This window comes from Nycticebus coucang, chromosome 2, assembly GCF_027406575.1.
Source record: "Nycticebus coucang isolate mNycCou1 chromosome 2, mNycCou1.pri, whole genome shotgun sequence".
Classification (NCBI taxonomy): Eukaryota; Metazoa; Chordata; class Mammalia; order Primates; family Lorisidae; genus Nycticebus; species Nycticebus coucang.
In genome coordinates this window covers 41,139,982-41,154,025 of record NC_069781.1, presented here as the reverse complement: position 1 = coordinate 41,154,025, position 14,044 = coordinate 41,139,982, and the positions used below count along the sequence as shown (strand labels likewise).

At 44.2% G+C, this 14,044-nt stretch overlaps 1 protein-coding gene across 2 annotated transcripts in view; it reads left to right on the top strand.

Annotated features, from left to right (window-relative positions):
- The first annotated feature begins 104 nt into the window (after positions 1-104).
- DCAF10 (DDB1 and CUL4 associated factor 10) overlaps positions 105-14,044 on the top strand; it is a 63,210-nt gene continuing 49,270 nt past the window's right edge. For both annotated transcript variants that reach the window (XM_053568444.1, XM_053568434.1), the window contains exon 1: positions 105-1,232. In XM_053568444.1, the coding sequence (XP_053424419.1) occupies positions 682-1,232 (551 nt within the window). In that variant the 5' untranslated portion in view covers positions 105-681. The remainder of the gene's footprint in view (positions 1,233-14,044) is intronic.

Genomic DNA, 14,044 nt, shown 5'->3' with positions numbered 1-14,044 from the left:
GTATCTGATACAAGGAGTTTCTAGCTCCTTTCAGTTAGTGCAGGCTGGGTACGTGCACCTTCCTGCAGAGAGGAAGGCTTTGGCCTTGATAAGGACGAACTAGCGGGCATTGGAGTTGGACAGATATTCAGGGCACCCGCAGACCCCCTTATTGTAGGCACTGTACAGACAGGGGCTTTTTGCTGCAAAAGTTAATTTTTGCGCCCTGAGACTCGAGGCTGAGCAGGCAGTATACCCTGTATGTGGCCTGCACATAATACCTATTCCTCTTTGCTCTCAGTGTAAAGTGGAGACACCAGTACAAAATCACACTCAGCCTCACAGGACTGACTTGGTCAGGTCCATTCACCTTCAGGCACGCATCCCCAGCTCGCTGACAACTGTAGACCAACTCTACACACAGTGCCCGGATGCTAATTTCCCCATACAGCCCGGCCCCTGGCACCCTCAGTCACTCTCACACACCACTAGTTCCTGCCTTCGTCGGTCCCGCCCGGACTCCAGCACCCGCAGCCGGCAGTGTGCTAGCTTTCCCAGTCCCCGGCGGACGGGGGCCGAGGAGTGGCGCGGGTTTCCACCCGGCGGGTTTAGGACGCCGCACACCGGAAGTGGCGCTGAGTGAAGCGCTGAGGTGGCGGCCGGCAGGGCAGCTGCCGGGAGCAGGGGGCGGGGGCGTTGGTCATGTTTCCCTTCGGGCCGTGTAGCCCTAGAGGGGACGGTGCGGCTGGAGCCGAGGCTGAGGAGCTGAGGCCCCAGGGGGAACAAGCGGCAGCCGCCACGCCGCCCTCTCCCCCGCCCGCGCCGCCACAACCTGGGGCTGACGCAGCCCCTCCCCCGCCACCCGCCCGGAGCCCTCGCCGCCCCGGCGCCCCCTCGCTGCCCCCGGCCGCGCGTGCGGCAGAGCTCCGGCCGCCCAGGTCTCCGGAGACCTCAGCTGTCTCCGCCCAGGGCGAGCCGTCACCGCCCTCCCCGCCGCGCCGGCGGCCCGGGACGGACTGCAGGTCCGGGAGCCGGGGCCGGCATGGCCTCAGCGCGGGCCTGGGCGGCCCCGGCGCCAGGCTGTTCGGGTGGCTGAGAGAGCGCAGCCTGGGCCGCGGGCTGTTCGTGGACCCGGCGCGAGACAATTTCCGCACCATGACCAACCTGTACGGCTCCATCCACCCCGCGGACTCGGTGTACCTTAGCACCCGCACCCACGGTGCCGTCTTCAACCTTGAATACTCGCCCGACGGGTAAGCGCGGCCCCTTGGAGGGCGGGTACCCGCCTCCGCCCGACTCTGCGGTCACTCGACGATCGCCCCAGGCTCGCTCACTTGGCTGGCGCCGAAGTTTGCTCGTGTATGGGGCTGCCGGCCTAAGTGCCTCTTTGGCACTTTTTGAAGTTAATTATCGCTATTGGATCCAGTTCCCAGCTTTTTGAAGTAGGCAGGCCGGATCTCATTTGCTCACCTGCATGACTCTGAAGGATAAATGCTTAAAGCCAGGCCTTTCTGGTACACAGTAGGTGCTTAGTAAATACATTTTTAATAAATGCCCATTTTCCTCATCAACTTAGGCGTGCATTTTCCTCACCTAAACTTGTATTAAGGGTTGGGGAGCCTGTAGTTTTTTTTTTTGTATTCTGTGCCTGGACTTGCTGTAGGGGACAAGTGCGTTCCTTTCCTCACCGAAGATGCAAGACGTGGCGGAGAGGTGCCCTCTTGTGATTTGGTCCTTTTATAAAGTTCCCGGTCTAGACTACATGCTTCTCTTATGAGTATCTAGACTTTTTCTTGGCTGATTAAGTATTTCATGTTTGGTTTGGTTTACTTTGAGCTATGGAAGATTTTCAAAATAATATATATATGGTTTCTCTTTTATCACTTTATCTTGTGAATGTGCAAGTTTAACAGCAATCAGAAGAAAAAATTAGCACACATTTTTCTACTGTGAGATTCTGTAGTTAATATTATCTTACCCTATCTAGGCTTCTGGGTTGATAGTTTTTTCATTAGTCAGTCACTAATTCATTCCCTCATTCAACAGATGTTTGTTGAGCACTTGCCTTGTTCCAAATGCAGGAGTGACAATGCTGAGCTCTTGGCATTGTTTTCATTGAGCTTTCTGCTTACTGCTTTGAATAGATGTTAAATAACCATTCTAAATAATGCATAATGTATATTTCCACGTTGAGATAAAATCTTGAAGGAACCTGTTGTGAACTAGGGTTTTCAAGGTTTCCTGAGGAAGTGATACTTGAGCCAAGATAAGATAAGAAAAATGAGTAGGAGATAAATTAATCAAAATAGGGTTGGGAAGGGGATAGAAGTATTCTTTTTTTTTTTTTTTTGGAGACAGAGGTTCACTGTGTCACCCTCGGAAGAGTACTGTGACGTCACAGCTCATGGCAACCTCAAACTCTTGGGCTTAAGCAATTCTCTTTCATCAGCCTCCCAGATAGCTGGGACTATAGGCACCTGCCACAATGCCTAGCTTATTATTTATTTATTTCAGTTTTTGGCCGGGGCTGTGTTTGAACCTACCACCTCCAGTATATGGGGCCAGTGTCCTACTCCTTGAGCCACAGGCACTGACCCAGCAATTTTTTTTGTTGTTGCTATTGTCATTGATGTTTAGCTGGCCTGGGCTGGGTTTGAACCCGCCACCCTCAGTGTATGTGGCTGAGGCCGTAACCCGAGCTGGGGATAGAAGTATTTACCATGGAGACTGGTATATCAAAGGACCTACCTATGGTAGACGAAGGGCAGCATGTCTGTTGGAGAAACTGAAAAACAGTAGGTTCACAAACCAAAAATTTTACCTAACTAAGACTTAAAATGTGCTAAGGAAAGGAACAAAGAACCGAATCAGAAATTACTGTGAGCAGATAGAACTTATTTCATTTCAGTGATGCAAATAATTCTTCCTAATCACACCTGGTACTAGGATGTCTGGGGATTCTCCTTATAGCAGCGGAGTGGAGCTTTTAACAGTGGATGCATTCCTGAGTAAGGGGGAAACTTGGTGAGAGGATAAACTATTTTGCTAAAGCATATTCATGGAAGCTTCTCATCTTTCCTCTAACCAAGCACCCATTACTATAGTTCTCCCAAACTGAAAAAATGTCTAGTGAAAATAAGATGGAGTCAGTCAGGCTAAGATGGAGAGGACACAGCTGATCTGGTCCTTTTAAGTCCTAAGTGACCTTAACCACCTGTCTCACATTATTTTGTAAATTTAGCTTCCACCCTATTAAAAATTGTCCATCTTTAATAGTTTAGGAAATTTAACCTTTAATTATAAATGTCATAGATTGCCACTGTTGTGCCCAGATCTTGAAATCCCCTACAAGGACCACTAAGGAGCCAAGTCGGATGCAAAAGCAAAAGAGCCATTTATTCACAGACTCAAGTCTGGGCTTCTCGTTCCTGGCGCATCAGGAGGGCAGAGAAGCCCGGACCGCAGAGGGAAGAGCAGTTTTAAGGATACAGAAAAGAAAAAAAGGGGGGTCGGGTGGGAATAGGGGCTTAGGGACCTAAACAATGTTTGAGTTGGGCTGATTGCTTAGGGGAAAGATTTACTACTACTGGGGCCGAGGGTGGGGGAGGAAGCAGGTTGCCTATCACCTTTGGTATGCAGCTGTAAATTGAAGGCTGTGGGGCAAAGTGGGGTCAGTGAAGGCTGTGAGACAAAATGGAGTTAGCTTGGTCCTTTCACCAGTGAGTTGCATTGTTTATTATTTAAAATAAGGGTTGTTTAGCTATTGTGGGGGGACCTGTAGTCCTACCTACTTGGGAGGCTAAGGCAAGAGAATCACTTAAGCCCAAGAATTTGAGGTTGCTGTGAGCTGTGATGCCAAGGCACTCTACCCAGGGTGACAGCTTGAGACTCGAACTCAGAAGAAAAAAAAAAAAGGCTTGGCACCTGTTGCACAGAGGTTATGGAGCCAGCCACATACACCAAGAGTGGTGGGTTTGAAGTAGGCCCAGGCCAGCTAAACAATAATGACAACTGCAACCAAAAATAGCTGGCGTTGTGGTAGGCATCTGTAGTCCCAGCTACTTGGGAGGCTGAGGCAGGAGAATCGCTTAAACCCAAGAGTTTGAGGTTGCTGTGAGCTGTGATGCCACAGTACTCTACTGAGGGCGAAATAGTAAGACTCTGTCTCAAAAAAAAAAACCAGATCAGCTGTGTTCTCTCCATCCTAGCCTGACTGACTCCATCTTATTTTCACTAGACATGTTTTCAGTTTGAACTATGAGCTCTGTGCCCATGGCTCAGGAGTAGGGTGCCGGCCACATACACTGAGGCTGGTGGGTTCGAGCCCAGCCCAGGCCTGCTAAACAACAATGATAACTGCAACCAAAACTTAGTCCAGCTGGTTTTTTTCTTTTTAGTAGAGACCAGGGTCTCCCTCTTGATCAGACTGGTCTTGAACTCCTGAGTTTAAGCAATCCGCCTGCCTCTGCCACTCAGAGTACTAAGATTACAGGTGTAACCCCACCACACTTGGCCAGAAAAACATTTTTGTTAAAGGTGGTCAGGTATTATGGTACTTGATTCAGTAAATTTTAATTACGTAATTAATATGTGCTCATTGTGGAAAACTAGGCAATACATAAGTAAAAAGAAGCTAAATATCACATATGACCCACAGACTGAATGGATATCCAAGGAATTTTTTCCTTTATGTTTATTTTATTTTTTATTTTCTTTTATTTTTTATTTTTTGTTAGAGACAGAGTCTCACTTTATTGCCTCAGAAAAGTGCCATGGTGTCACAGCTCACAGTGACCTCCAACTCCTGGGCTTAGGCCAATTCTCTTGCCTCAGCCTCCCGAGTAGGTGGGACTACAGGTGCCTGCCACAATGCCTGACTATTTTTTGTTGCAATTTGGCCTGGGCTGGGTTTGAACCTGCCACCACAGTATATGAGGCTGGTGCCCTACTCACTGAGCCGTGCCGCCCTATGTTGTTTATTTTAATATAAACATGGAATCCTAACTATTTTGTAGCCTGCTTTTCTTACAGTATATTATGAACTACTTATGTTAACATATTTCTACAATATTATTTTTAAATTTCTTTAGTTTAAATAAAAGCTCTGTAAGCTAGTATTTTATATTTATTTCTTTAGGACAAATCTCTAAAATGATACCCTCTGTGACGATCATACCAATTCTCATTCCTATGTTCAAGACACATGAAAGTGCCTTTTTCCCCATACTGTTGGCAACATTGCATATTGCTATTCTTTTTCTGTCTTTCTTTCTTTCTTTCTTTCTCCAGACACTCACTTTGTTGCCCTGGGTAGAGTACCCCCTGGATAGAGTACCCCCTGGGTAGTGTCTTGATGTCTTAGTTCACAGCAATCTTCAACTCTTATGCAATCCTCTTGCCTCAGCCACCCAAATAGCTGGGACTGCATGTGCCTGTCACAGCGCCTGATTGCCATTCTTTTTCACTGTCAGGGTGACAAATGAAAACAGTTTAGTGTTTTAGTTGTTTGGTATTCTTGTGTTGGACTTAAAGTAATTTTATAGACAGTTGACATATATGTGTTAAATGAGATAGTTTTTTATATCCTTCAGATGTATGAATTAAATCAGCTTGTCAGGTAGCATAACCATTTTCACTTCCAAGGACTTCTTAATATAGAAGAGGAGTGCCGGGCGGCACCTGTGGCTCAGTGAGTAGAGCTCTGGCCCTACATACCCCCGAGGGTGGTGGGTTCGATCCCGGCCTCGGCCAAACTGCAAAACAAAAAAATAGCTGGGCATCGTGGCGGGCTCCTGTAGTCCCAACTCCTGGGGAGGCTGAGGCAAGAGAATCGCCTAAGCCCAAGAGCTGGAGGTTGCTGTGAGCTGTGACGCCATGGCACACTACCGAGGGTGGCAAAGTGAGACTCTGTCTCTAAAAAAAAAAGGAGAGGAATGCCATAGAATGTAAGAATTAAAATTATTAATTTAATAGCAACCAGACTAGAGGGAATTTGGTACTAAAAAAGAAATGAAAGGATATATGGACTAGAAGTAAGTTTAAGGAATTCTAAAAAAAAATTTTTTTTCTTTGTAGAGACAGTCTCACTTTATCACCCTTAGTAATGTGCCATGGCGTCACATATCACACAGCTCACAGCAACCTCCAACTCCTGGGCTTAGGTGATTTTCTTGTCCCAGCCTCCTGAGTAGCTGGGACTACAGGCACCTGTCACAACACCCAGCTATTTTTTTGTTGCAGTTTGGGGAAGAGCTTGAACCCGCCACCCTCGGTATATGTGGCTGGTGACCTACCCACTGAGCCACAGGCACCACTCAGAATTCTAAAAATGTTTTCTGTGATAACATTGTTAATATAATTGTATACCTCCTAAGATGACATTTTGAAAAAGTAAAGATTTTTGTTTCTGTTTTTGTTTTTTTGAGACAGAGTCTCACTTTGTTGCCTTTGGTAGAGTGCCTTGGCATCATAGCTCACAGCAACCTCTTGGGCTCAAGCGATCCTCTTGCCTCAGTTTTTTATTTGTAGTAGAGATGGGGGTCTCAGGCAAGGCTGGTCTTGAACTCCTGAACTCAGGTGATTCACCTGCTTTGGCCTCCCAGAGTGCTAGGATTATAGGCATGAGCCACTGCGCCAGGCCGCAAGTTGATAATGTTAATAAAATTAGATAGGCTCGGTGGTTGTAGCTCAGCGGCTAGGGCGCCAGCCACATACACCGGAGCTGGCAGGTTCAAACCCAGGCCAGGTCTGCCAAACAACAATGACAACTACAACCAAAAAATAGCTGGGTGTTGTGACAGGTGCCTGTGGCAGACGCCTATGGTCCCAATTACTTGGGAGGCTGAAGTAAAAGAATGGCTTTAGCCCAAGAGTTTGAGGTTGCTATGAGCTGTGACACCATAGCACTGTACAGAGGGTGACATAGTGAGACTCTATCTAAAAAGAAAATAGAGAAAGAAAAACTCAAAGGAGTACTAGGAGAGTGATAGCTACTTAGTTATCAATAATTGTGTAAATTGGGTGGCGCTTGTGGCTCGGTGGGTAGGGCACTGGCTCCATATACCAAGGGTGGTGGGTTCGAGCCCGGCCCCAGCAGTGGCAACTGCAACAAAAATAGCCGGGCATCGTGGTGGGCGCCTGTGGTCCTAGCTGCTCAGGAGGCTGAGGCAAGAGAATTGCTTAAGCCCAAGAGTTGGAAATTGCTGTGAGCTAAGACGCTACGGCACTCTACAGAGGGCAACAGAGTGAGACGGTCTCAAAAAATAATAATAATAATTGTGTAAATCAAGAGTCAGTGGTAATTGTTTTTACTATGCTGGAAAAAAAGCTTCTGTCTAGATTTATAACCAAGAAAGATGGGTTCTTGTCCTTGGCAAGAACAAAGATAAAATAAATACATATTCAGACAAGCAAGGGTGAGCGAGTTTGCCATCAGACTATTTTTATTTCTTTCTTTCTTTTGGAGACAGTCTCACTCACTCTTTGGCTTTAGTTAGTGTACAGTGGCATCATCATAGCTCACTGCAACATCAAACTCCTGGGCTCAAGCAATCTTCCAGCCTCAGCCTCCCAAGTTAGGATGACTACAAGTTAGGGTGCACCACAATGCCTGACTAATTTTTCTATTTTTGGTAGAGATGGAGTCTCACTCTTGCTCAGGGTGGTCTTGAACTCCTGACTTCAAACAGGAGTTTGCAAATGAAGGTCTGAGATGCTAGAAGGAATGAAGAGCAAAGAAAGTGGTAAATATGTATGTAAAACTAAATTTGATAATGTCTTTGGGATTAACAAAGATGGAACTAAAATAGTAGGCAACAATAGTACATAAATTATGAGATATTTTAAGTTCCTTGTGTTTTTAAGGGAGAATTATATATACCTTTCTTAAAATATGTGTATATATTTTTGGCACTTTTTTTTTTTTTTTTTTGCAGTTTAGCTGGGGCCAGGTTCTTTAGATTTTTTTTTTTTTTTTTTTTTTTTTTTTTTTGGTGATTTTTGGCCGGGGCTGGGTTTGAACCCACCACCTCCGGCATATGGGACCGGCGCCCTACTCCTTGAGCCACAGGCGCCACCCTGGGGCCAGGTTCAAACCTGCCAACCTCAGTAAATGGGGCCGTCACCCTACTCACTGAGCCATGGGCACCGCCCTCCCAATATTTCTGGCACTTTGTGTGTATGTGTATATATCGATACATTAACTTTCAGGTTGAGCAAGTATGCATGTTAAAATTTTCAAGGAACCATAAGACAAGAAAGAATATATAATTTACACATGAGTGGAGGAAAAAGTATGAAATAAGAAAAAACAAGAAAAGGAGAGACCAAAAACAAAAGTATAATAAATAAAGAACAGAAAGAAGAGCTGAAAATAAATCCAAATATTACTAGTTACAATAACTATAAAGGTATTGAATATTCTAATTCAAAGACAAAGATTGTTAGATTACAGGGGAAAAGGTAAAAGGATGAGAAAGATATTACTATATCAGAATAAAAAGCGGCTTCAAGGAAAAAAAATTACTAGAGATAGGAAGTCATTTCATAGTGATAAGAGTTCAGTTCACTTCAAAGCTTGAGTGGGCTTTTGCCTAGGGATTTAAATGAGTCTGAACTTGAATGAGTTTTAGATTTAAAATGTAAAACAAAAATTTGATACCTTCAAGGAAAAAACAGGCAAATTTATGATCATAAAGAAAGATTTTAATACACATGGTAGTGTACCTCAGTTAATCAGGCAAACACTAACATATACAAACTTGGAACAGCATCACTTAAAATCATGCTCTTAAGGGCATTTACAGACTGTATTCAGCCCTGATATTTGGCTGGTACACACTGATTTAGTTGTACCAATTGTTAAAATACTGATATTAGTATCTGTCCACAATGGTTGAATAGTTACTGCCCCAAGCCTGTTGTCATCCTAACACTTCAGCACCTTCCTTGGGTCTTCCTAGAGTAGTACATTACACACCAACTAAAGAATTAAGAACTGGCCGGGCGTGGTGGCTCACGCCTGTAGTCCCAGCGCTGTAGGAGGCCGAGGCAGGTGGATTGCCTGAGCTCAGAGGTTCCAGACCAGTATGAGCAGCAGTGAGCCAGAGTAAGACCCCGTTTCTACTAACATCAAAAACAGCCGGACCTTGTGGTGGGCGTCTGTAATCTCAGCTACTGGGGAGGCAACAAGAAAGAGAATCGCCAAAGGAAGAACGTTAAAAAAAAAAAAGAAGAAAATGAACAACTAAAAAAAGTACTTCAAATGAAGAAGAATGAACAAGCAAGCTGAAATTAAAAATAAAAAAAAAAAAGAATTAAAACTATAGGCCAGCATCCCATCTTAAGTGTTCCTTACCTATGCCCCCCAAATCCATAGGCAAACTCCTACTGACCGTGTGGTTTCCCTGAGAGCAGGGCTACCTACCTTTCTCATGTCACTCTCACATGGCCACTTGTAGGAACTACAAGTGGGGAAATCCAGAGAAATAAAGAGAACAGTCAAATGAGTAGTACTATACCACTGCAGTTATTCTCCAAACTTATTGACATTCTTGGCATAGTGTGCTCTCTCATGGTAGGACAGAATCCACAGCAGATAAATGAGGCCTGTGGGTATGGTTTATGGATGAACAATTCCTGGGATGCGGATCCTTAATTTTATCATCCCTGTTGAATTTTGCCATTATTTAATGGGTAAGTTTGCCAAAAGTCACTAAATACCTGCCTACCACAGGTAATAACAAAACTCATTTTATTAATGAAAATGACAACCAAATACATCTTTTTCTCTGTACCAGGCACATTTAGTTGAGGGAATTGAGAAGTAGAAGGATCATTAAACAAATGTTTTGTACCCCTGTGTATGCTTTCAATTGCTATACATTACCTTTCCTCTGAACTAAGAGAGTAGTTTTGAGATAATTAAATGTACCAATAGATTGTTTTTGTGACTTAGCTATTAATTCAAGTAGACACATTGAATATATAAAATTAACAGCAAGCATTCTAAGGACTAAAAAATATATATTTTTGAGACAGTCTCACTATGTTGCTCTGAGTAGAGTGCAATGGCATCACGGCTCACAGCAACCTCAAACTCTTGGACGTAAGCAATTATCTTGCCTCAGGCTCCTGAGTAGCTGGGACTAGAGGTGCCAGCCACAATGCTTTGAGATTGCTGTGAGCTATGACACCACATACTTTACTGAGGGTGACAAAGTAAGACTGTCTCAAAAAAAAGTTTTTAGGGGGACATGAAATTTATATATAAAGTACACCTCAAAAATTAAATACTAGGATGGGACAAAGGGACTTGAAGTGAGCCAGCATTCTTGCATTATCCAGGAAGTGATTAGAAGTAATACTTTGTACTTCATTTTAAAAAGTAGATGCATGGACTGGCTGTGGTGGCTCATGCCTGTAATCCCAGTACTTTTGGAGGCCCAAGGTGGGCAGATTGCATGAGGCATGGAGTTTTTTGTTTCTGTTTTTTTTTTTTTTTGAGACCGAGACTCAAGCTGTCGCCCTGGGAGAGTGCTATAGCATCGCCCTGGGTAGAGTGCTATAGCATCCAACTCTGGGCTCAAGCAATTCTCCTGCCTCTGCCTCCCAAGTAGCTGGGACTACAGGTACCTGCCACAACGTACGGCTATTTTTTGGTTGTAGCCGTCATTGTTTGGCAGGCCTGGGCTGGATTTGAACCCGCCAGCTCAGGTGTATGTGGCTGGCACCTTAGCCACTTGAGCCACAGGTGCTGAGCCAAGGCATGGAGTTTTGAGACCAGCCTGGGCAATATAGAGAGACCTATTTTCTACAAAAATTTTTTTTGAAAATTAGCAAGGTGAGGTGGCATGTGTCCTTAGCCACTTGGGAGATTGAGACAGGAGGATCACTTGAGCCCACAAGTCCAAGGTTATAGTGAGCCGTGATGGTGCCACTGCACTCCATCTTAGACCCTATCTTTTTAAAAAGAAAAAAAAAGTTGATTCATGATGGTATTGTGGTATTTAGTATTCAGTAAAAGAATTTTAAGGCTTGGTGCCTGCAGCTACATACACTGAGGCAGGCAGGTTTGAACCTGGCCCAGGCCTGCTAAACAACAATGGCAACTGCAACCAAAAAAAAAAAAAAAAAAAAAGGGCTGAAAATAGCTGGGCTTTGTTGTGTGTGCCTGTAGTTCCAGCTACTTGGGAGGCTGAGGCAAGAGAATCCCTTAAGCCCAAGAGATTTATTTTTATTTATTTTTTATTAAATCATAACTTTACTTTGATGCATTTATGGGGTTCAGAGTACTGCTTCGATAAACAATGTAAAATGCTTACACTGAACTAAGTAACACAATTATACTCATTTCTTAATAGTTTTGAAATGTACCATTGCATTATGCATATTAGGTGAGGTCCCCCCAAATACCCTCCCTACCTTCCCTCTCCTCTTCCCTTCTACCTTCTGGACTATAGTTATGTTTTGCCATTGATATGAGTGTGTAGGTGATTATATATTGATTTCATAGTAGTATTGAGTACATTGGATACTTTTTTTTCTACTCTTAAGATACTTTACTAAGAAGAATATGTTCCACCTCTATCCAGGTAAACATAAAAGAGGTAAAGTCTCCATCTTTCTTTATGGCTGCATAGTATTTCGATAGTGTACATATACCACAATTTGTTAATCCATTCATGGGTTGATGGGCTCTTATGAATTGGGCTGCAATAAACATTCTGGTGCCAATGTCTTTGTTGTAAAATAATTTTTGATCATCTGGGTATATACCTAGTAGAGGAATTGCAGGATCAAACAGTAGGTCTACTTTTAGTTCCTTGAGTGTTCTCCAAACTTCTTTCCGAAAAGGTTGTATTACCTTGCATTCCCACCAGCAGTGTAGAAGCGTTCCCTTCTCTCTGCATCCACACCAACATCTGTAGTTTGGGGGTTTTGTGATGTGGGCTAATCTTACTGGAGTCAGATGATATCTCAAAGTGGTTTTGATTTACATTTCTAAGATGATTAAGGATGATGAGCATTTTTTCATGTGTTTGCAGGCCATGCTCCTATCCTCATCAGAGAAGTTTCTGTTCAAGTCTCTTGCTTATTGATTAGTTTGAGTTCTGTGTAGATTCTAGTTATCAGACCTTTGTTGGAAGCATAACCTGCAAAAATCTTCTCCCATTCTGAAGGTTGTTTGCTTTACTGACTGTGTTCTTGGCGGTGCAAAAGCTTTTTAGTTTGATCAGATCCCAGTAATGTATTCTTGGTGTTGCTTCAATTGCCCAGGGGGTTCCTGCTCATAAAACATTCTCCCAGGCCAATTTCTTCAAGTGTTTTCCCTGTACTCTCTTCTAGTATTTTTATAGTTTCATGTCTTAGGTTTAAATCTTTTATCCAGTGAGAATTAATTTTTGTTAATGGTGAAAGGAGGGGGTCTAGTTTCAGTCTTCTACAGATTGCTAGCCAGTTCACCCAGCACCATTTGTTAAATAGGGATTCTTTCCGCCACTGAATATTTTTGATAGGCTTGTCAAAGATCAAATGACAGTAAGTATCTGGGTTCATCTCTTGGTTCTCTATTCTGTTCCATTAATCTACTGCTCTGTTTTTTTGCCAGTACCATGCTGTTTTGATCACTGTAGAGTTATAGTATAGCCCGAAGTCTGGTAATGTGATACCTACTGATTTGTTCTTATTTCTGAGTAATGTATTCACTATTTGAGGTTCTTTTTTTTGCAGTTTGGCAGGGGCCGGGTTTGAACCTGCCACCCTCGGTATATGAGGGCGCCTTACCGACTGAGCCACAGGCGCCACCCTGAGGTTTTTTTTCTGTACTATTTTTTTCAAGTTCTTTCGAGTCATCTTTGGTGACTTGGGCTTTGAATTCATTAATTTCTTGAGACAACTTTAGAACTACTCTTTGGAATTCAATTCTATCTTTTCTTCCATTCTATTTATCTTATTTGCCATTTATATTCTGAATTTGATTTCTGACATTGCTGCCATTTGTCTATGCATGGCAACTTCAGTTGTATCTCTTTTGTCATTTCTTGGGGGTGTTGATCTACTCTGGTTATTCATGTTGCCAGAGTTTTTCTGTTGGGTCCACACCATGTTTATTTTCCACCGTTTGGTTATTAGAACTGGTAGGGTCAGATTGAATTGGGGTTCCCAGGTAGTAGAGATAGCCCCTTACCAAAGCGCTAGGCTTTGTAATTATGGCTTATCTCCTACAAAGGCCCCTTTCAGAGTTTTGGCCAGAGACTCTGAGGACCTACTTGGTGAGATAGCACAAGCTAGCTCTGTTTTGGTATCAGCCAAACTCTACCCTATACTAAGAAACCACAGTATTAGGTTTAAATCTTGACTGTGAAGAGATACAAACAGCTATAGCACCCAACCCCCACCCTTCAGTTATTTTCTGGTGTAGAACTTCGAAGGTCAACCTCAAAATCTCTCTGAGTGGACAGCCCCAGACACAGGTTCTAATTAAATTATCTTAGGAAGTGCAAACCCTGCTCAACAGAGAGGGATTCAAGGGTCTCCAACTGCACAGTTGGAGTCAGGGATCCACATTCCCGTCCGCCAGACTCAGTCCACACTGTTGTCTCCTTCTCTGTTCACAGGCCCAGTTGGAGCCAGGGGCCATGCCTCCGCCCACCAGTCTCAGTCCACACCCAGCTAGCCTCTGCTTGCCAGACCAGTTGGAGTCAGGGGACCACACCCCCACCTGCCAGTCTCAGTTCGTTGCCTGGCAAGCCTCTGTTCACAGGCTCTGTTAGAGTCAGGGCACTGCACCCTGCCCTCAGGTCTCAGTCCTCACCCGGTAAGCCTCTGCTCACAAGCCCCAGGACGGTGCCCTAGCCCTTAGGTCTTGGTGCACAGCCAGCAAGCCACTGCTCAAGGGTTCTGTTGGAAGCAGGAGATCACGCCCTTGCTCTCAGGTCTCAGTCCAAACCTAGCAAGCCTCTGCTCACAGGCCTAGTAGGGGCTGGGGACCAGCCCTGTCTGCAGAACTCAGTCCACACAGGGCAACCACTTTCTTGCTGTGGGTGCAGTCAGAGGCAGGGGTTCT